Genomic DNA, 23768 nt, shown 5'->3' with positions numbered 1-23768 from the left:
AATCAAGTAGAGATTTGTACGAATTGATGTTGGTAGTAAATAAGTAGTCAAAATACAACCAGAAGACCGCAGAAGACAAAACAGGAAGTAGTTGGTTGTTACTTAGCTACTGTTTTTGACAATCCCTGAATGTAATCATCTATCATCCATCGTCATCCTGTCTTTCATAGCCCTTATGCTGGCACCATCTGTAAATTGAACTTTCCATTATGTTTTATGAATACTTTCATGTTGTTTAGACCTTTATATATAACTTTTTATCACATCAGAAAGATTGCTTACCAAAACAGTTTGCTGTTTTGTTATCATAGAGATTTGGGTTTAGCCCAGCTGTTTCCTAGCCCCATTGAAATGTAGCTACTGTATGTAGCCTCTGTTTTTGTCATGCTAGCTAATAAGTATGTGTTTGTATGCAAATATACAGTATATTTACATTGGTATACTTACCTATTCTACTAACCTCTTTTGACATGTTGCCAAGTAGGCCCTTGAAATATGGAGGCCATTGTTGGTGAGATGAACACTGTTTATCAAATGTTTTTCTCGTTGTCATATGTGACATCTGTTAGCAGATGTTTGATAATGGCTGATAATTGGTTGTCTCTTGGGCTTGTCTAAACGGTTACGCGGTGGAGAAATGTGAACGTAACAAAGAGGAAGTCAAAGCTGAATGAAAACCTCAAAGGGTCATTTAATATGTACCCTGAACAAAAAGATGAACGCAACATGTACTGCACTCTATACTTCTCTGTAAACGGGTCATCTCTGTATACCCGTCGCAAGACCCACTGGTTGATGCTTATTTATAAAACCCTCTTAGGCCTCACTCCCCCCTATCTGAGATATCTACTGCAGCCCTCATCCTCCACATACAACACCCGTTCTGCCAGTCACATTCTGTTCAAGATCCCCAAAGCACACACATCCCTGGGTCGCTCCTCTTTTCAGTTCGCTGCAGCTAGCGACTGGAACAAGCTGCAACAAACACTCAAACTGGACAGTTTTATCGCAATCTATTCATTCAAAGACTCAATCATGGACACTCTTACTGACAGTTGTGGCTGCTTTGTGTGATGTATTGTTGTCTCTACCTTCTTGCCCTTTGTGCTGTTGTCTGTGCTCAATAATGTTTGTACCAGGTTTTGCTACCATGTTGTCATGTTGTGTTGCTACCATGCTGTGTTATGTGTTGCTGCCTTGCTATGTTGTTGTCTTAGGTCTCTCTTTATATAGTGTTGTCTCTCTTGTTGTGATGTGTGTTTTGTCCGATATTTCTATTTGTATATATATATTTGTATTTATTAAATTTTTTAAATCCCAGGCCTCCATCCCCGCACGAGGCCTTTTGTGTTTTGGTAGGCTGTTATTGTAAATAAGAATTTGTTCTTAACTGACTTGCCTAGTTAAATAAAGGTTAAATGGGAAAGAAAAAAAAAATATGTAAAGTGTTGGTCCCATGTTTCATGAGCTGAAATAAAAGATCCCAGAAATGTTCCATACATACAAAAAGCTGATTCCAATAAAATATTGTGTACAAATGTATTTACATCCCTGTTAGTGAACATTCTATCCTTTGTGAAGATAATCCATCCACTTGACAGGTGTGGCATATCAAGAAGCGGATTAAACAGCATGATTGTTACACAAGTGCACCTCGTGCTGGGGACAATAAAAGGCCACTAAAATGTGCAGTTTTGTCACACAACACAATGCCACAGATGTCTCAAGTTTTGAGGGAGCGTCAAATTGGCATGCTGACTGCAGGAATATCTACCAGAGCAAATCAAATTACATTTTATTTGTCACATGCAGATGTTAATGCAAGTGTAGCGAAATGCTTGTGCTTCTAGTTCCGACAATGCAGTAATAACCAACGAGTAATCTAACCTAACAATTCCACAACTACTACCTTATACACACAAGTGTAAAGGGATAAAGAATATGTACATAAAGATATATGAATGAGTGATGGTACAGAACGGCATAGGCAAGATGCAGTAGATGGTATAGAGTACAGTATATACATATGAGATGAGTAATGTAGGGTATATAAACATAAAGTGGCATAGTTTAAAGTGGCTAGTGATACATGTATTACATAAAGATGGCAAGATGCAGTAGATGATATAGAGTACAGTATATACATATAAGTATGAGATGAGTAATGTAGGGTATGTAAACATTATATTAAGTGGCATTGTTTAAAGTGGCTAGTGATACATTTTTACATAAATTTCCATCAATTCCCATTATTAAAGTGGCTGGAGTTGAGTCAGTATGTTGAGGTTGAAGAGGCGCTGCTGCGCCTTCTTCACAACGCTGTCTGTGTGGGTGGACCAATTCAGTTTATCCGTGATGTGTACACCGAGGAACTTAAAAATTACTACCCTCTCCACTACTGTCCCGTCGATGTGGATAGGGGGGTGCTCCCTCTGCTGTTTCCTGAAGTCCACAATCTCCTTTGTTTTGTTGACGTTGAGTGTGAGGTTATTTTCCTGACACCACACTCCGAGGGCCCTCACCTCCTCCCTGTAGGCCGTCTCGTTGTTGTTGGTAATCAAGCCTACCACTGTAGTGTCGTCCGCAAACTTGATGATTGAGTTGGAGGCGTGCATGACCACGCAGTCGTGGGTGAACAGGGAGTACAGGAGAGGGCTCAGAACGCACCCTTGTGGGGCCCCAGTGTTGAGGATCAGCGGGGTGGAGATGTTGTTACCTAAACTCACCACCTGGGGGCGGCCCGTCAGGAAGTCCAGTACCCAGTTGCACAGGGCGGGGTCGAGACCCAGGGTCTCGAGCTTGATGACGAGTTTGGATGGTACTATGGTGTTAAATGCTGAGCTGTAGTCGATGAACAGCATTCTCACATAGGTATTCCTCTTGTCCAGATGGGTTAGGGCAGTGTGCAGTGTGGTTGCGATTGCGTCGTCTGTGGACCTATTGGGTCGGTAAGCAAATTGGAGTGGGTCTAGGGTGTCAGGTAGGGTGGAGGTGATATGGTCCTTGACTAGTCTCTCTAAGCACTTCATGATGACGGAAGTGAGTGCTACGGGGCGGTAGTCGTTTAGCTCAGTTACCTTAGCTTTCTTGGGAACAGGAACAATGGTGGCCCTCTTGAAGCAGACTGGGAATTGAATATGTCCGTAAACACACCAGCCAGCTGATCTGCGCATGCTCTGAGGACGCGGCTGGGAATGCCGTCTGGGCCTGCAGCCTTGCGAGGGTTAACACGTTTAAATGTTTTACTCACCTCGGCTGCAGTGAAGGAGAGCCCGCAGGTTTTGGTAGCGGGCCGTGGCACTGTGGCACTGTATTGTCCTCAAAGCGAGCAAAAAAGTTATTTAGTCTGTCTGAGAGCAAGACATCCTGGTCCGCGACGGGGCTGGTTTTTCTTTTGTAATCCGTGATTGACTGTAGACCCTGCCACATACCTCTTGTGTCTGAGCTGTTGAATTGCGACTCTACTTTGTCTCTATACTGGCACTTAGCTTGTTTGATTGCCTTGCGGAGGGAATAGCTACACTGTTTGTATTCAGTCATGTTTCTGGTCACCTTGCCCTGGTTAAAAGCAGTGGTTTGCGCTTTCATGGCTGTTGCCATGGTATTGAATGTTAATTTCACTACCAACATTGTTTTAGAGAATCTGGCAGTACATCCAACTGGCCTCAAAACCGCAGACCACATGTAACCATGCCAGCCCAGGACCTCCACATCTGGCTTCTTCACCTGTGGGATGGTCTGGGGCAGCTGATGAAACTGGGTTTGCACAACCGAATCATTTCTGCACCAACCGTCTCAGGGAAACTAATCTGCGTGCTCGTCGTCCTCATCAGGGTCTTGACCTGACTGCAGTTCGGCGTCGTAACCGACTTCAGTGGGCAAATATTCACCTTCCATGGCCACTGTCACACTGTAGAAGTGTGCTCTTCACAGATGAATCCCATTTTTAACTGTACCTGGCAGATGGCAGACGGCGTGAATGGTGTCGTGTGGGCGAGTGGTTTGAGAATCCCATTTTTAACTGTACCTGGCAGACTGCGTGTATGGCGCCGTGTGGGCGAGTGGTTTGCTGTCAGCTTTGGGGTATTTCTGTCTGTAATAAAGCCTTTTTGTGCAGGAAAACTCATTCTGATTGCCTGGGCCTGGCTCCCCAGGGGGTCGGCATATGCCCTCCCAGGCTGCGGCCCTGCCCAGTCATGTGAAATCCGTTGATTAGGGCCTAATTCATTTATTTAAATTGACTGATTTCCTTATATGAACTGTAACTCAGCAAAATCTTTGAAATTGCATGTTGCATTTATATATTTTTTTCAGTACAGATACAACAATTCGAGTAGTTTCTGTCAATAAGGTATGCTCGATGTTATTTGATGTGTCCAAACTGGCTTCCCTTGACACTTGTTTTTGGTGCGCCAGGACCATTCACAGTTGAGCTCACTCAGCTTAGCTCAATGTTGATTGGCTATTATTTTATACTTTTTTTTAAATCAAAGGAGGACAAATGCTCACTGGCTCCTTTTGCATTCAATGCTACGGGAGGCAACAATATCATACTATTTTGGACCAGACAGCATCAGATAGATGGCCTACACATACAGAGACAGAGGGGTACTGTTTGACTCATTCTGATGCTTTCTAAAGTGAAATACTGAAACATTCAGCCTCTTGTGAATTTAAGTAAAATTATGAAACACAGAGAGGCGAAAGATACATTTTCTTTTATCCTTTTTTCCTTGGTCAATTTTTTGGGGGAAAGACGGGCTTCCCTTGGCATCCATGAGTACATGCCACTGTGAGGAGATGACTTGAAATTAAATAATAAAGACCTCAAATAAAACAAATGTAAAATACACAACTGAAATATTTTATTAAAGTAATGTGCATAAATGGTTAATAAGTGACAAGCAGTAATGGGAATTCACTACCATCATGGGACTTTAATTAATTGTTTTGTTCTGTGCTATTTATTACCATTATATGCCGTTTTAATTTTTGTATTATTATTAACAACAAATCCTTACAAAAAGTAGGTATATATAAATAATATACAAAAGACAATTTGGGCTAGGTGCAGGGCTAGGGGGTACAATATCACATTACACAAGGACCTTGAGTGGCATACACACATTTATCATTCTAACAGCTTTTTTGTTGGCAGAATATTTAAATATTTTTGTAAGGTAAGAAAAATGTGGTGTTTTGTTTGTAAACGTACATTTGTGAATATGAAATTTGGCCAAAATAATAATTAATTAATTACATAGAAATAAGTTGAAACAATTGTATCTTAAGTAAAGAATCCAGGCAGTACATCTCTCCATAATAGTGTAAAAATCTTAATAAATGTGTTCAATTATAATCTACTGATGTCTTGACACAGATTCCTTACATGAATATAGTGCCAAATAAGATGCAAAACCGTTTCTGGATGGTCATTACAAAATGTACAATTTGAATGTATGTTTTTTTTAAACTTCTTCATATAGTGGTTGGCAGGATAATATTTATGAATAATTTAAAAAGAAACTTCCTTCATTTTGTTAATAAGTAGGTATGTGTGTGGCAACATCCACACTGTTTTCCAACAGACAGTATCATTCCAATAAGGCATGATTAAGGTATATAGCAGAGTTCCTCAACTGACGGCACGTGGGCCGAATTTGGCCCGCGGGTGGTCTCATTTGGCCCCATGTTTTCTGAGCAATAAATACAAATAAAATATTTATTTTTATTGGACATAAGATTGTAAAAACACTAAATCAGCTCCATGTGATTTTAATTTAGAGAAATATGTTCCCAAGTATTCCCACACATAATAGAGAGACACGTGATCACTTTCAAATGTAAGAAAGGTTTGAAATGATTGTTTTTAGACAAATATTATGTGTTTGGGCTTCTTGCGGTCAATTTGCAGTTTACAAATGATTTGTAATTTGAGTCCGGCCCCCACCATCCACGCAACAACAAAAAAATCGTCCCTCAGCTGAATCTAATTTGTGATCCCTGGTATATAGATACAACATCCTGTTGAAACAAGACTTGTATAGCTCTATTGTTGAATGGACCAAAATATAAACGAGTCTTTCCTACTGATGAGTCAACAGGGATAATCGTATGTTCTGAGGGTCAAGTCTTGACACGTTCCTGAATAATAAAGCAATACCGGAGGGAATGGCATCTAGTCTTGCAAAATCTTTAGGTGTTACAGGGATCTTGTAAAGCGATAATAATTCCTTATGATTAAGTAAAAGACCCTCTGCATTTACAAGTTGGCTCACCAATAGGATATTATTTCGGAACCAATATTCTAAAAACAAATAAATATTTTTATACAATATATCCCGATTATTCCATATAATATATGTGTGGAGAAAAATTATGCTTATAAATTAAGGACCATGACAAGAAAACCTGCGGATGAAAAGCAACTCTCCCAGCTTTCGTCCCAATGACAGTATATGAAGTTTCGTTGTTTCCCAACTTCCCATAATGCTTCACTGTGATCGCCAGCTGAGAGCTGACAAATGCTGTTCTTGAAATGTTGCGCAGTTTACGCGTGTTCGGGAAAGTGCAGGGATTTTTGATCCTGTTGACTGACACAAATCTAGTTCTGAGTTTTAGGGTACAAGAGTTAGATTGGCTCTTGACCAAGATGCTGAGTGGGACTCACTGTTGAATTGGACATTTGTAAAGCCCCACACTCCTTCCTGTTTGGGTAAGTTTCAGTCTCCGGCAGCGCAATATGTTCGCTCTTTTGTTTCATACGAAGGGCCTAGCAAATTAGCTTAGCAAGCTAGCTAGGAAACCAGAAATAAATCAAAGTTGGTTGCTAGCTAGCTGTATCTAATAAATGCATCACTCCATCCCTCCGTGGTCTGCGGGAAATCGATCCCCAACGCGGAATGGCAATAACCAGCAAATATTCAAGGATTGTATTATTATAGCCACCAGCCAGTCACCCATTATTTCACAATAAAATGACGTTCCCATATCAACTACAGATGAATTGGTCAGTTTAGAAGAGTATTAGAGAGGTGCAACTTTTACAAGGGACATTGTTTTGTGATAAGCGGCTAACTACATAGCCAGCTAGTTTAGTACATCGTGAACTGGTTACATTAACTAACCAAATCAAAACGCGTATCCTATTTACATAAGTTAATCTGATAACTAGCGAGGTAATGTTACTGTAGCTCTTGTCGTCGCACGAATCATCTTTCACATTTGACTAGTTGTGACTGGACTTGAGGTTGTACAACTAAGACCGGAAGTGACTTTTCGTAACTGGTTAGGAGATCATTTTAGTTCATCCTAACCCGTTCCCCAACCTTAACTAAAGTTTCCTAACCTGCAGTGTAACTTCTTCTAACCTGCTACGAAAAGGTAACCTCCGGTCGTAGCTGTACTCCCTAGTCAGAACTCATTTGACTGACGACAAAAAATGGAGCTAGTTTGGGACAGGACCTGTCATTCCAGGTTACGGAAAGTTAGCTAAACATAAAAGTAGTTAGCTAAGTTCTATTTGTTTGTGAGAAGGCAAAGCGGTTCGAAGCCAGTTGGCAACTTTTTTGTTAGTGTATATTATCTTTCTTTTCTTATCGCATCTATTTTGGTGGATTTCCAGTAACGTTATATACTTCTGATTTGGCCACTTTTTCCGAGTCAGCTTGATACTGTAGCTGCAAGTGCAAACGCGATACATTGTTTGTTTACTCATTTGTATACCCGCCATTTAATGAATCTGCAACGTTCTTGCTGAACTCAATTAACGTTACATTACTTTGAACAGTAGTAATGGAAAACTAAGTGAACGCTGACAGCCAACGAAAACAACGTTAGAGCACGTTTAGCATTTAGTTCTGACTTGTTTGCTTTCTAGTTAGCTATTTCGATATTTAGCTAGCTAAGTCTGTGATGTGCATTATCGCTAGCAGCTTGTTGTCTGGACTCTAGCTACATAAAGTTGCAATCCACTGTTGACCAATGTGCTTGGTGATGATGGAACCCAATCTTGTCCTCTTATCCAGTCATGTTCTCACTGAGGTCAAGATCATTTCAATTCCATGTATTAATCTAACCTTTCTGTATTTCTGCTCAATTTCAGTTGCTATGGAGCAACCACTGGGGGACTCTGATGATTTACAGCCACAGGACCTTTCCTCCACCCGCAGCCTTCCCGCTGTGATGGACCTGACCAGAAAAGGTGAGGAATGCCTCTTGAAAGCCAACTCCATGGAGGCCCTACGGGTGGTCAAGCCTCCCAGCTGGTACCCAAACTTCCCCGAGACTGACCACGACCACAGGCTTCAACCAGTAGACCAGATACAGCCGGACAATGCTTTCTCCAACACTACAGTCACTCTCTCATATGTGAGCCGGTCTCATGTCTTCTCCCAGCATCCCTCTCTCTCCCAGCATCCCTCTCTCTCCCAGCATCCCTCTCTCTCCCAGCATCCCTCTCTCTCCCCGCATCCCTCTCTCTCCCCGCATCCCTCTCTCTCCCAGCATCCCTCTCTCTCCCAGCATCCCTCTCTCTCCCAGCATCCCTCTCTCTCCCAGCATCCCTCTCTCTCCCAGCATCCCTCTCTCTCCCAGCATCCCTCTCTCTACGGCGTCCCGTCGATCAGCAGGTTCTCAACAATGGATGGCTACCTGCAGCAGGTGGCTAGGCCTCTGGGCTTAGCACCTCGGTCGGAAATACTTGACTCTATCCCTCCGGCCCAGGTGGTGGGTGAGAATGTCGCAGGGGTGTGTCTGATGCAGCAGTCTTATGAAATCAATGGCCATCGAGTTGCCAGTAACAGAGGAGTGGAGAAATACAAGCCTCAACAGAGAGGGAGTTTAATGAAACACACTCTTTCTCAGGACACGGTCAACAATGGATTGCAGAATGGCCAGGGTAGTAGCAGCTGGTCCAACTCTGTCATCTGTGTCGATTCCTCCCCAGAGTCTCTCACTACAGACATGGAGGAGGGTCAGAGGGCTTCAGAGGTTCTCTTTCTCATCTCTAGAACAGAGGAGCCGGTCCTGATGCAGGACAGCAGGAGTCCCAGGGACCTGTGTTCTCCGAATAGGGACTATATCAGTCCTCTGGAGGACCCGGTCTCTCCCTCTGTCTCACTGGACGACGTAGAGGATGGGCTCATTCTGCCTCAGGCCTCCTGCTCACACTGCGCTTACAATTATTCACCAGAACACACGGCTGATACCCGCTGGGATGAGCTGGGGAGAGGAGGACCTGGGCTGTCTGCAGTACAGGGGACAAGGTCTAATGGCGAGAATATACCAAGGTTAGATTACAGCAAGGACTTCCAGCAGCCAGGACATAATCCCAAGGCAGCTTCGGAGCCTATTGTTGATTTGACAGAAGACGAGAGCACTGTGTCAGAGGTTTCAGAAAAGAACCCCGAGCAGACAGCTGCTACTCACCTGAATGGTAATGTGAGGGCAGAGCAGACAGCTGCTACTCACCTGAATGGTAATGTGAAGGCAGAGCAGAGGACTTCTGAGAGGAAACAACTCCCCCCTCGCTCTGGCAGGGGAACCAGGTTAGAGGCCATAGTGATGAACATAAACCCTAACTGGTATAAAGTGTCCACCAGGAAGCCCAAGCGTCAGACAAACCCCCTGACCCAGAGCAGTCCATCTAAAGCCGGTGTTAGTCCTAACAAACAGACCTCGTGTGTAGTGAAGAAGAAGAAGAAGGACCAGAATAAAGCAGCGTCTAGCTGCGAGGGAGAGACTAAAGTACAGGCAGCAGTAGCCTCACTGACCAGTCATATGGATAACATTTACACAAACGCAGACAGTTGCATAGAGTCTACCTCAGATTCAGAACACGGCCGTTTTTCAAAATACCCACACAACCACAGCACATCTCCAATAACCTCCAGTCTGCCCTTTGCTCCAGACAAAGGCTCAGAGAAGGAGTCGGAACACAGAGAGTCAGGTCCCGAGCCCTCCTCTAAGGTGGATTTACTGACCCTATCACCGTCACTTAAAACACCTCCAAAGGAACCCGGGAAGCATAAAGCTAAGACTACAAGCAGCGAAGCAGCTGCTCCCACAGCCAAAACAAGGAAGGCGACCCCTGCTCCCACAGCCAAAACAAGGAAGGCGACCCCTGCTCTCACAGCCAAAACAAGGAAGGCGACCCCTGCTCCCACAGCCAAAACAAGGAAGGCGACCCCTGCTCCCACAGCCAAAACAAGGAAGGCGACCCCTGCTCCCAAGAAGAAACGGAAGAAACCCAGACTGGACCAGTTCTCAATATTCTCCCCTCAGGAGCCTGAGATCAAACTGAAATACATCAACTACAAGGAGGAGAAGAGGGACATGAGGGTGGACACGTTCTCTCCTTTCATCCACATAGAGCATAAGCCCTCCTCCACCTCCCACGCCAACTGTACTGTCATCAACTACCCAGAGGAGGAGAAGCCCAGGCAGAATGGCCAGGGGCAACAGCAGGCTGGAAGTTCAGGATCCAGGGGTTTCCTCCCAGGGGCTGTACCATCCACTTCCTGCCTCCAGCTGGGCCGCATCTCCACCCACAGCCAGCACCACAGCTCCCTGGTTTGCTGCCTGTGTGGAGGCTCGGCTAACGCCATGGACCTTGGGGACCTCCACGGGCCCTACTACCCTGAGGGATACAGACCCAGCACTGAAGCCCCAGCTAGCAAACCAGGCCCCAAAGAAGAGGAGGATCTCAGTGACTCTGACTCATCCTGCAGCGTGAGAGGGCGGGGCAGAAAGTGTGCTCGGCCCCCGGGGGTCCCCTGGCCCCACAAACCTGACCCCCGGCTGAAACAGGAGGGCCTGCTGAGGAGGTGGACCAGTGACAGCGACCTCTCAGGCAGCCCTGGAGCTAAGAGGGGCAGGATTGAGGCTGGGCCTTTGGTAACATCTGGGGCCAGGACTGCAGTGGATGACTGGTACATTCCCCCTGTGGTGCCTCTGGACCAGTGTGAGTACTGGCTCCACGAGGACTGCAGCATCTGGTCTACAGGTGTGTTCCTGGTGAAGGGAAGGCTCTACGGCCTGGAAGAGGCAGTCAAGGTGGCTCAGGAGACGGTAAGTGTAAATCCTGCAGGATAGAAACAGATGTCTTTATTGATTTATGATTTGGGGTGAATATATAGTGATCTTCCATTGAGGGCTATGTCTGCTGTTGTGACCGTCGTACTTTACATTTAGTTCGTATGTAATAGTGCTACAACTCTGTTTTACAATGTCAAATACATTTTTATTGGTCACATACATGCGTTTAGCAGATGTTATTGTAGGTGTAGCGAAATGTACCCGAAATGTAAACTACTATAGCAGCTTGTCTTGGCCCGCAACACGAGGAAACCAATCTATTGCATTTCATGTTTTCAGACGTGTTCTCGCTGCCATAACCCAGGTGCCACGCTGGGCTGCTTCATCAAAGGATGCCCCAACAAGTACCACTACAGGTGTTCTCTACAGTCAGGTGAGTCTCCTCTGTCCTTATCCCTGTCCCCTACTGGGACCATTGGGTGAGTCTCCTCTGTCCTTATCCCTGTCCCCTACTGGGACCATCGGGTGAGTCTCCTCTGTCCTTATCCCTGTCCCCTACTGGAACCATTGGGTGAGTCTCCTCTGTCCTTATCCCTGTCCCCTACTGGGACCATCAGGTGAGTCTCCTCTGTCCTTATCCCTGTCCCCTACTGGGACCATCGGGTGAGTCTCCTCTGTCCATATCCCTGTCCCCTACTGGGACCATCAGGTGAGTCTCCTCTGTCCATATCCCTGTCCCCTACTGGGACCATCAGGTGAGTCTCCTCTGTCCATATCCCTGTCCCCTACTGGGACCATCGGGTGAGTCTCCTCTGTCCTTATCCCTGTCCCCTACTGGGACCATCAGGTGAGTCTCCTCTGTCCTTATCCCTGTCCCCTACTGGGACCATTGGGTGAGTCTCCTCTGTCCTTATCCCTGTCCCCTACTGGGACCATCGGGTGAGTCTCCTCTGTCCTTATCCCTGTCCCCTACTGGGACCATTGGGTGAGTCTCCTCTGTCCTTATCCCTGTCCCCTACTGGGACCATCAGGTGAGTCTCCTCTGTCCTTATCCCTGTCCCCTACTGGGACCATCAGGTGAGTCTCCTTTGTCCATATCCCTGTCCCCTACTGGGACCATTGGGTGAGTCTCCTTGTCTCACAGATTTGTCTTGAGACTCGATTTGATAGAAAATGTAATTATTTGAGACTTGACTTGGGAGCGTCAAGACTCTGGACTTATTTTGTGGCACAGTCTCTGTGGATAACTCTCCTTGCAGCCAGAGGCAGTAGCCATAGCATTGCCCTTAGAATAAAAAGTGCAACAGATTGGCTTATGAAATGCACACTCTGACCTCTGATTGGACCAGCAAGCTGTCAATCAACAAAGGTCCAGTGTGCCAGAGAACAGACTGCTGATTTGTTGTACAGCTATAGGATCGGGTGCATTTGCAAATGTCAAATTGTAGGGAGAGCGGATTGCCATAATAAATATCCGGCTCCAAAAATGTTTTGGTGATCAAGAATATGAACTGTTCACTTTGTAAGCTCACCAGCAATGGGGCGTCAAGACACAATTACTAGCACAGGCCAACTGGTCTTTTGGTACGGCCTATGTAAAAAAAAATAAAAAATAAATGATATCTTTGTTATTTTTGTTGTGCATAGTAGGAGCAGGTATGCATAGAAATAGGCTACGTGGCCTGTGTGCCGCACTTTGGAGTCAGTACGTTGAATAACATCATTATTGTTCCATTTATTAATGGTGATTATTCATAGGCAATCTATACTGAACAAAAATATAAACGCGACGTGCAACAATTTCAACGATTTCAGTGAGTTACAGTTCATGTAAGCAAATCAGTCAATTTATATAAATTAATTAGGCCCTAATTTATGGATTTCACAGGGCAGCCATGGGTGGGCCTGGGAGGCCACTGGGGTGCCAGGCCCAGCCAATCAGAATGAGTTTTTCCACACAAAGGGGCTTTATTACATCCACAAATACTCCTCAGTTTCATCAGCTGTCTGGGTCGCTGGTCTCAGACCATCCCACAGGTGAAGAAGCCTGATGTGGAGGTCCTGGGCTGGCGTGGTTACATGTGGTCTGCGATTGTGACGCCGGTTGGACGTAGAGCCAAATTCTCTAAAATGAACATTCAATTCTCTGCCAAAAGCTCTGGTGGACATTCCTGTAGTCAGCATGCCAATTGCATGCTCCCTCCAAAACTGCACATTTTAGAGTGGCCATTTATTGTCCCCAGCACAAGGTGCACCTGTGTAATGATCATGCTGTTTAATCAGCTTGACTCATTATGTCTGGGGGTTTTAAGCCTAGCTAACTGGTCTGTTACCTGACTCGTTATGTCTAGGGATCTGCGGCCTAGCTAACTGGTCTGTAACCTGACTCGTTATGTCTAGGGATCTGCGGCCTAGCTAACTGGTCTGTAACCTGACTCGTTATGTCTAGGGATCTGCGGCCTAGCTAACCGGTCTGTAACCTGACTCGTTATGTCTAGGGATCTGCGGCCTAGCTAACTGGTCTGTAACCTGACTCATTATGTCTAGGGATCTGCAGCCTAGCTAACTGGTCTGTAACCTGACTCATTATGTCTAGGGATCTGCAGCCTAGCTAACTGGTCTGTAACCTGACTCATTATGTCTAGGGATCTGTAACCTGACTCGTTATGTCTAGGGATCTGCAGCCTAGCTAACTGGTCTGTAACCTGACTCATTATGTCTAGGGATCTGCAGCCTAGCTAACTGGTCTGTAACCTGACTCGTTATGTCTAGGGATCTGCAGCCTAGCTAACTGGTCTGTAACCTGACTCATTATGTCTAGGGATCTGCGGCCTAGCTAACTGGTCTGTAACCTGACTCGTTATGTCTAGGGATCTGCGGCCTAGCTAACTGGTCTGTAACCTGACTCATTATGTCTAGGGATCTGCAGCCTAGCTAACTGGTCTGTAACCTGACTCATTATGTCTAGGGATCTGTAACCTGACTCGTTATGTCTAGGGATCTGCAGCCTAGCTAACTGGTCTGTAACCTGACTCATTATGTCTAGGGATCTGCAGCCTAGCTAACTGGTCTGTAACCTGACTCGTTATGTCTAGGGATCTGCAGCCTAGCTAACTGGTCTGTAACCTGACTCATTATGTCTAGGGATCTGCGGCCTAGCTAACTGGTCTGTAACCTGACTCGTTATGTCTAGGGATCTGCGGCCTAGCTAACTGGTCTGTAACCTGACTCATTATGTCTAGGGATCTGCAGCCTAGCTAACTGGTCTGTAACCTGACTCATTATGTCTAGGGATCTGCAGCCTAGCTAACTGGTCTGTAACCTGACTCGTTATGTCCAGGGATCTGCGGCCTAGCTAACTGGTCTGTAACCTGACTCGTTATGTCTAGGGATCTGTGGCCTAGCTAACTGGTCTGTAACCTGACTCGTTATGTCTAGGGATCTGCGGCCTAGCTAACTGGTCTGTAACCTGACTCGTTATGTCTAGGGATCTGCGGCCTAGCTAACTGGTCTGTAACCTGACTCGTTATGTCTAGGGATCTGCGGCCTAGCTAACTGGTCTGTAACCTGACTCGTTATGTCTAGGGATCTGCGGCCTAGCTAACTGGTCTGTAACCTGACTCGTTATGTCTAGGGATCTGCGGCCTAGCTAACCGGTCTGTAACCTGACTCGTTATGTCTAGGGATCTGCGGCCTAGCTAACCGGTCTGTAACCTGACTCGTTATGTCTAGGGATCTGCGGCCTAGCTAACCGGTCTGTAACCTGACTCGTTATGTCTAGGGATCTGCGGCCTAGCTAACCGGTCTGTAACCTGACTCGTTATGTCTAGGGATCTGCGGCCTAGCTAACCGGTCTGTAACCTGACTCGTTATGTCTAGGGATCTGCGGCCTAGCTAACCGGTCTGTTACCTGACTCGTTATGTCTGGGGATCTGCAGCCTAGCTAACTGGTCTGTAACCTGACTCATTATGTCTAGGGATCTGCGGCCTAGCTAACTGGTCTGTAACCTGACTCGTTATGTCTAGGGATCTGCGGCCTAGCTAACTGGTCTGTTACCTGACTCGTTATGTCTAGGGATCTGCGGCCTAGCTAACTGGTCTGTAACCTGACTCGTTATGTCTAGGGATCTGCGGCCTAGCTAACTGGTCTGTAACCTGACTCGTTATGTCTAGGGATCTGCGGCCTAGCTAACTGGTCTGTAACCTGACTCGTTATGTCTAGGGATCTGCGGCCTAGCTAACTGGTCTGTAACCTGACTCGTTATGTCTAGGGATCTGCGGCCTAGCTAACTGGTCTGTAACCTGACTCGTTATGTCTAGGGATCTGCGGCCTAGCTAACCGGTCTGTAACCTGACTCGTTATGTCTAGGGATCTGCGGCCTAGCTAACCGGTCTGTAACCTGACTCGTTATGTCTAGGGATCTGCGGCCTAGCTAACCGGTCTGTAACCTGACTCGTTATGTCTAGGGATCTGCGGCCTAGCTAACTGGTCTGTAACCTGACTCGTTATGTCTAGGGATCTGCACCCTAGCTAACTGGTCTGTAACCTGACTCGTTATGTCTAGGGATCTGCGGCCTAGCTAACTGGTCTGTAACCTGACTCGTTATGTCTAGGGATCTGCGGCCTAGCTAACCGGTCTGTTACCTGACTCGTTATGTCTGGGGATCTGCAGCCTAGCTAACTGGTCTGTAACCTGACTCATTATGTCTAGGGATCTGCGGCCTAGCTAACTGGTCTGTAACCTGACTCGTTATGTCTAGGGATCTGCGGCCTAGCTAACTGGTCTGTTACCTGACTCGTTATGTCTAGGGATCTGCAGCCTAGCTAACTGGTCTGTAACCTGACTCGTTATGTCTAGGGATCTGCGGCCTAGCTAACTGGTCTGTAACCTGACTCGTTATGTCTAGGGATCTGCGGCCTAGCTAACTGGTCTGTTACCTGAATGAATGTGCATTTATGTGAGAAATCATGCGACCAGGTGTTGAATGTACACGTACCCAGGGAGAGAGCAACATTACCTTGGTCCAGGGCCAGCTCTGTTTCTCTTGACCTCTAGGTCAGCCAGTCCAAGTGGATTATTTGTTCAGGTGGTGACGAAACAAAAATATGTACCAAAATGGGGAATTAATCCCAAACGAAAGACTGAAAACAAAAGGAAAGGCCTTCGGGCCATCTAACACAACCAGCTGGCAGCCCTAGTTGGCAGCAGCGGTTGTGCTAGACCCAGTTGCTGCCCCCTGGGGGATTGAGTGTGAAGTGTATCCTGGATCGTGTGTTTGTCTGTGTCCTAACACTAACCTCCCCCTCCCTATATAATAACACTAGTACTGTGGTTGTAAAATGGTAATGCCACCCCAGCTGTGTGTGTGTGTGTGTGTGTGTGTGTGTGTGTGTGTGTGTGTGTGTGTGTGTGTGTGTGTGTGTGTGTGTGTGTGTGTGTGTGTGTGTGTGTGTGTGTGTGTGTGTGTGTGTGTGTGTGTGTGTGTGTGTGTGTGTGTGTTGCAGGCTCTCTGTAGCCGGTTGGTGTGTGTAGTCTGGTTCAGCTGCTGTTTTGCTATTGATCAGTGATCTTCATTGATCCAAGCATTCTTCTCCCCACAGACTGTGTCCTCAATGAAGAGAACTTCTCCATGAAATGCACCAAGCACAAGGTATGGACGGTTGATTTAAATGACTGCTAGGTTTGATCCTTACCAAGACCCTCTCATTCACTCGCTCAGTTGCTGTCAGTGTTTTCTGTCTCACTGTACAAAGATGGTATTTTTGTGAAAGAGATTTTGCTGACATGGAACTGACAATTTAGCAATCCTCCATTTTATGATTTGTGTATTACTAAGATGAAGTATGGCTTGCTTCAGTAAAGCGTTGCTTCATGCTGAGGCTGACTACACAGCCCTACTGCATCATGTAGACAGCCCTACTGCATCATGTAGACAGCCCTACTGCATCATGTAGACAGCCCTACTGCATCATGTAGACAGCCCTACTGCATCATGGAGACAGCCCTACTGCATCATGGAGACAGCCCTACTGCATCATGGAGACAGCCCTACTGCATCATGGAGACAGCCCTACTGCATCATGTAGACAGCCCTACTGCATCATGTAGACAGCCCTACTGCATCATGTAGACAGCCCTACTGCATCGTGTAGACAGCCCTACTGCATCGTGTAGACAGCCCTACTGCATCGTGTAGACAGCCCTACTGCATCGTGTAGACAGCCCTACTGCATCGTGTAGACAGCCCTACTGCATCGTGTAGACAGCCCTACTGCATCGTGTAGACAGCCCTACTGCATCGTGTAGACAGCCCTACTGCATCGTGTAGACAGCCCTACTGCATCGTGTAGACAGCCCTACTGCATCGTGTAGACAGCCCTACCGCATCGTGTAGACAGCCCTACCGCATCGTGTAGACAGCCCTACCGCATCGTGTAGACAGCCCTACCGCATCGTGTAGACAGCCCTACCGCATCGTGTAGACAGCCCTACCGCATCGTGTAGACAGCCCTACCGCATCGTGTAGACAGCCCTACCGCATCGTGTAGACAGCCCTACCGCATCGTGTAGACAGCCCTACCGCATCGTGTAGACAGCCCTACCGCATCGTGTAGACAGCCCTACCGCATCGTGTAGACAGCCCTACCGCATCGTGTAGACAGCCCTACCGCATCGTGTAGACAGCCCTACCGCATCGTGTAGACAGCCCTACCGCATCGTGTAGACAGCCCTACCGCATCGTGTAGACAGCCCTACCGCATCGTGTAGACAGCCCTACCGCATCGTGTAGACAGCCCTACCGCATCGTGTAGACAGCCCTACCGCATCGTGTAGACAGCCCTACCGCATCGTGTAGACAGCCCTACCGCATCGTGTAGACAGCCCTACCGCATCGTGTAGACAGCCCTACCGCATCGTGTAGACAGCCCTACCGCATCGTGTAGACAGCCCTACCGCATCGTGTAGACAGCCCTACCGCATCGTGTAGACCGATGCATACCGTCTGTTCCCTTTTGGTTTCACTGTATGTTACTGGGATTTACCGTCTGTTCCTCCCCAGAACAAGTCTGTTCCTCCCCAGAACAAGTCGTTTCAAGGCTCTCCTGGGAACAGAAGAGACAACCGGTGACACAACCAGAAGACAGACTTGACTACACATGGCTGGTTGTTCTCTTTCACATTTATACATGACAACATCGTCTCTTTCACATTTATACATGACAACACCATCTCTTTCACATTTATACATGACAACACCATCTCTTTCACATTTATACATGACAACACCATCTCTTTTCTGGTTGTTGTCTTTCACATTTATACATGACAACACCATCTCTTTCACATTTATACATGACAACACCATCTCTTTCACATTTATACATGACAACACCATCTCTTTCCTGGTTGTTCTCTTTCACATTTATACATGACAACACCATCTCTTTCACATTTATACATGACAACACCATCTCTTTCACATTTATACATGACAACACCATCTCTTTCACATTTATACATGACAACACCATCTCTTTCACATTTATACATGACAACACCATCTCTTTCACATTTATACATGACAACACCATCTCTTTCACATTTATACATGACAACACCATCTCTTTCCTGGTTGTTGTCTTTCACATTTATACATGACAACACCATCTCTTTTCTGGTTGTTGTCTTTCACATTTATACATGACAACACCATCTCTTTCCACTTTATTTCAGCATTACTTACCTGCGTGTGAGTCACACGTCTGTTAGTGTTTTTACATATTCTAACATTCTTTGATCACAATGATGGTAATAAGATATTTATGTTTTATATCCAAATTGCTAAATGGTATGTCTTTGTTTGAAAACATAATGTATTTTTTCTTCCGTTCCAGACATGGTTCATCTGTGGCGTTACGCTGGGTTTCTCCCGTGAACCCGGTAACTGTGGCAACGCTGTAACTGTCCTCTGATTGACAGCTGGGCTGGGGCGGAATGCAAACACCCACAAACCTTAAAACTGGCTTTCTGCACTTTCTGCTACCTTGTTATCTTCACCACATAAAGCACTACGAAGACCAAGGCTGTCCTAATGTTCTGCCACCTCAGTCCTTCTCCTGGCTCTGGACTGACTGCCAACGGTGGGTAGTAGATGGGCCAATGACTGAACAGAAGAGTTGGGAGCGGGGCCCAAAGCCAATGTCACCATTTGATTGAAGATAAATGTTTTCACGTCGCTTATGGCTAAACACGTGCTATCGCTTTGTAATTATTTATTCGGAAAAAGGATTCTCCCTTTTTTTTTAAATTGAAATGTTGATCAAATAATTTGAGATATTTAATTTTATAAAGCTTTCTAAGTATGTGATATATATTTGGCTTATTTATTTTTGGGGGTATCTTGTGGCTTTAGTTTTTACTTTGCAATTGACCCGGAGGTGTGTTTGTATGCATCTAAGTTATGAGTAAGAACCTCGACGCTGAAGACTGCACTTGGTAGAGAAACTGATCTATTCATAAAGACCATACTTTACTACATGGGATGAAAATAACACCAGATTCATCTGATTTAGTTCTGAGGGTGTGACCAGGCATTTCAATGGATTTTACTTGCACTTTGTTTTTTCATTTGATTTTTTCAAGTGATATAAATAATTGAGGGTTAATTGTGTCTTACCTGTATCGTATATCCCTCTTTAGAGGAATGTACTTCCTCTAAAGAGGGATGTTGCTGAAAGCACTTTTTATTGGCACTTAACGTATGAAACTGTTAAATCATATGAAGTTAAGCTATGTGTGCTTAATCTTCACCAAAGTGGACTCACCGTGGCCTGTAGCATCTAGTCCACGACTCGCCTCCACATACAGTGCATTCAGGAAGAATTCACACCCTTTGACTTTTTTTCCACATTTTGTTACATTATTCTTTCCCCCCTCATCAATCTACACACAATATCCCATCATGACAAAGCAAAAACAGGTTTTTAGACATTTTTGCAAATGTGTTAAAAATGAACTGAAATGTCACATTTGCATTTCCCCACATCATGATGCTGCTACCACCATGCTTCACCGTAGGGATGGTTCCAGGTTTCCTCCTGACGTGTCCCTTGGCATTCAGGCCAAATAGTTAAATCTTGGTTTCATCAGACCAGAGAATCTTGTTTCTCATGGTCTGAGTTTTTTAGGTGCCTTTTGGCAAACTCCAAGTGAGCTGTCATGTGCCTTTTTACTGAGGAGTGGCTTCCGTCTGGCCACTCTACCATAACGGCCTGATTGGTGTGGTGCTGCAGAGATGGTTGTCCTTCTGGATGGCTCTCCCATCTCTACAGAGGAACTCTAGAGCTCTGTCAGAGTGACCATCAGGTTTTTGGTCACCTCCCTAACCAAGGTCCTTCTCCCCCGATTACTCAGTTTGGCCAGGTGGCCAGCTCTAGGAAGAGTCTTAGTGGTTCCAAAATTCTTCCATTTAAGAATGATGGAGGCCACTGTGTTCTGGGGACCTTCAATGCTGCAGACATGTTTTGGTACCCTTCCCCAGATCTGTGCCTCGACACAATCCTGTCTCGGAGCTCCTCGGACAATTCCTTTGACCTCATGGCTTGGTTTTTGCTCTGACATGCACTGTCAACTATGGGACCTTACATAGACAGGTGTGTGTGCCTTTCCAAATCATGTCCAATCAATTGAATTTACCACAGGTGGACTCCAATCACAGTTGTAGAAACATCTCAAGGATGATCAATGGAAACAGGATGCACATGAGCAAAATTGAGTCTCATAGCAAAGGGTCTGAATACTTATGTAAATAAGGTATTTCTGTTTTCATTTTTAATACGTTTGTAAACATTTTTAAAAACCTGTTTGTCATAATGGATTATTGTGTGTAGATTGAGAATTATTTAATACATTTTAGAGTAAAGCTGTAACGTGGATAAAGTCAAGGGGTCTGAATACTTTCTGAATGCACTGTAGACGTTAGTATCATCAGTACAGAGAACGTGTTTGTTTCATTTCATTGACACCATGGTTTTATCTATCTCACTGATGCAGCTGTCAGAGACTAACGTGATTGGTCCACACATCTTCATTAGCTCTTAACTTTCCTCTGCTGTTTTTACTGGGATTCATTACATTTTAGTTACTTTATTTTCTTGAATTACATTTACAAAGATTGTAATACAAGCCAACACTCCCATGACTCACAATACCTTACACATGCATCATGTGTTTAAACAAGGGCACTTTAAAATAAAAAATGTATTAATTGATGTAAACTGACTTGATTTTAGATCACCTCTACGTATAGACCCGTAGTGCTACAGTCAGTCTCTAGTTTCTAGCCGTCTACCACATGTTTGGGTTTACATGATCCTTTACCGGGTAGCAGTTGATTTTGGTTAGCATGGTCATGTTCAACCGTCTCCATTCATTCGTCTGGCTGAAGTCCTCTCTCTCTCACCTGAACTCTTCTAAACTGCTCGGTCTTTCTCCTCGCCAGCTTTGGTGGCAGGGACAAATCAGTCAGTGTTCAGGATGCCGACTTCTGTTGCATCAACACAACTAACCAGGACGTTGACTTCTGTTGCGTCAACACAACTAACCAGGACGTTGACTTCTGTTGCGTCAACACAACTAACCAGGACGTTGACTTCTGTTGCGTCAACACAACTAACCAGGACGTTGACTTCTGTTGCATCAACACAACTAACCAGGACGTTGACTTCTGTTGCATCAACACAACTAACCAGGACGTTGACTTCTGTTGCGTCAACACAACTAACCAGGACGTTGACTTCTGTTGCGTCAACACAACTAACCAGGACGTTGACTTCTGTTGCATCAACACAACTAACCAGGACAGCTACCATGCTCTTTCTGCTGTAGATGTCAACAGCAGGTCTGATAGACCTGTACATTTAGGAGATGTCACTGTGGATGTCTGGTGGTCGTGGTCTCTGTGCTTTTCCATTGTGGCAATAGGGGGCATTGTGTTTCTGTCTGAGTCCTGTGAAGTCAGTCTGTTTGTACAGGGAGCCAGAACAGCAGTGGTGGTGAATGTTACAGCAGGCCGCTCCCTGGGAGAGGATTCCCCACACAGCAGGAGATACACGTGTGTGTCTGTTCCAATATCCACACTTGTATAGCACCTAGAATAAAGCAATGTATTGGATATGTGTTCTAAGTGGTATTCTAATATAGCTACACATCAAAAACTCTTCTACCTAGCAACATGTCTCCTATTGGGTCCTCTTTTTTTTCCTTTTTTTTCCTCCTATGTTTTTGTTCTCTGTGCTGCAGTGGAACAGATTTAATCCAATACTGAGCTAAATGATCGCCAGCCACTCTGATGATGTTCCTAATTGCTGCTTTAATCAAACCGATGCGTTGTACCAAATATGACTTTTGGACTATTATTTCCATGGTTGTGAAATGTGTTTGGTTTGTAATGTTGTTTCTGTGTCTAAATCTCAGGGCTGAGTCTCTAATTATTCTAATGGTATTATTTATCACACATTGACTGACTGGAGCAATGCTAATATTGAGTTGCACCCCCCCCCCACCCCTATGACTCCATTGACTGGAGCAATGCTAATATTGAGTTGCCCCCCCCACACCCCTATGTTGACTCCATTGACTGGAGCAATGCTAATATTGAGTTGCCCCCCCCCACCCACCCCCCTATGTTGACTCCATTGACTGGAGCAATGCTAATATTGAGTCCCCCCCCCAACCCTATGACTCCATTGACTGTAGCAATGCTAATATTGAGTTCCCCCCCCCACCCCTATGTTGACTCCATTGACTGGAGCAATGCTAATATTGAGTTGCCCCCCCCACCCCACCCCTGTGTTGACTCCATTGACTGGAGCAATGCTAATATTGAGTTCCCCCCCCTATGTTGACTCCATTGACTGGAGCAATGCTAATATTGAGTTCCCCCCCCACCCCTATGTTGACTCCATTGACTGTAGCAATGCTAATATTGAGTCCCACCCCTATGTTGACTCCATTGACTGTGGCAATGCTAATATTGAGTTGCACCCCCCCACCCCTATGTTGACTCCATTGTGCCACACTGTTGTGTCAAGTTGGCTGGATGTCGGACCATTCTTGATACACACGGGAAACTGTTGAGCGTGGAAAAACCAGCAACGTTGCAGTTCTTGACACGGACCCGGTGCACCTGGCACCTACTACCGTACTACTACCATACTACTACTATACTACTACCGTACCCCGTTCAAAGGCACTTCAATCTTGTCTCTTGCCCATTCACCCTCTGAATGGCTCACACACACAATTCATGTCTCAGTTGTCTCAAGGCTTAAAAATCCTTTAACATGTCTCTCCCCTTCATCTACACCGATTCGAAGTGGATTTAACACAGTGACATTAAGGGACCATAGCTTTCACCTGGATTTACCTGGTCAGTCTGTCATGGAAAGAGCAGGTGTTCTTAATGTTTTGTATACTCGGTGTACAGTCTACTGGTTAAAAACCTTTTCCTCAGTCTACTGGTTAAAAACCTTTTTCCTCAGTTTCAATGCCTCATCTGTGAATGTCACTTCTCATCTCCTTTATTTTAAGGCAACAATACAGATGCTGTTTTGTACTTTGTGGTTTACTTCAGCGTAACGGAGGTAAATGTAACTTAAAATAAATATTTTGTAGAACCCCTTTTTTGTGTAAGTCCTGATTTTAATAGTAACATGTTAAATAGATGAA

General features: G+C 45.3%; 1 protein-coding gene across 3 annotated transcripts; it reads left to right on the top strand.

Moving 5' to 3' along the window:
- The first annotated feature begins 6503 nt into the window (after nucleotides 1–6503).
- Nucleotides 6504–23721, top strand: LOC139570001 (transcription factor 20-like). Of its 3 annotated transcripts, XM_071391427.1 has the most exons (6): nucleotides 6504–6715; nucleotides 8105–11070; nucleotides 11377–11470; nucleotides 16640–16689; nucleotides 18100–18203; nucleotides 18935–23721. In XM_071391427.1, exons 2-5 carry the CDS (start codon nucleotides 8110–8112, stop codon nucleotides 18166–18168), a joined length of 3174 nt encoding a protein of 1057 aa, XP_071247528.1. In that variant the 5' UTR covers nucleotides 6504–6715; nucleotides 8105–8109; the 3' UTR covers nucleotides 18169–18203; nucleotides 18935–23721. The 3 variants fall into 3 exon arrangements, with proteins under 3 accessions (XP_071247528.1, XP_071247525.1, XP_071247526.1); XM_071391424.1 differs by lacking the exon at nucleotides 18100–18203; XM_071391425.1 differs by lacking the exons at nucleotides 6504–6715; nucleotides 18100–18203 and adding an exon at nucleotides 7284–7383.
- Nucleotides 23722–23768: the final 47 nt, after the last annotated feature.

The sequence above is a fragment of the Salvelinus alpinus genome, chromosome 3 (assembly GCF_045679555.1).
Source record: "Salvelinus alpinus chromosome 3, SLU_Salpinus.1, whole genome shotgun sequence".
Classification (NCBI taxonomy): domain Eukaryota; kingdom Metazoa; phylum Chordata; class Actinopteri; order Salmoniformes; family Salmonidae; genus Salvelinus; species Salvelinus alpinus.
Note: the sequence above shows the minus strand (reverse complement) of the source record. Positions and strands in the feature narration are given on the sequence as shown.

Bases quoted from the DNA above. Each gene is read 5' to 3' on its own strand.
- LOC139570001 (XM_071391424.1), top strand. From the start codon at position 8,110: ATGGAGCAACCACTGGGGGACTCTGATGATTTACAGCCACAGGACCTT. The intron at 11,071-11,376 runs GTAAGTGTAAAT...TCATGTTTTCAG, and splicing joins TCAAGGTGGCTCAGGAGACG to ACGTGTTCTCGCTGCCATAA. The intron at 16,690-18,934 runs GTATGGACGGTT...CTTCCGTTCCAG, and splicing joins TGAAATGCACCAAGCACAAG to ACATGGTTCATCTGTGGCGT.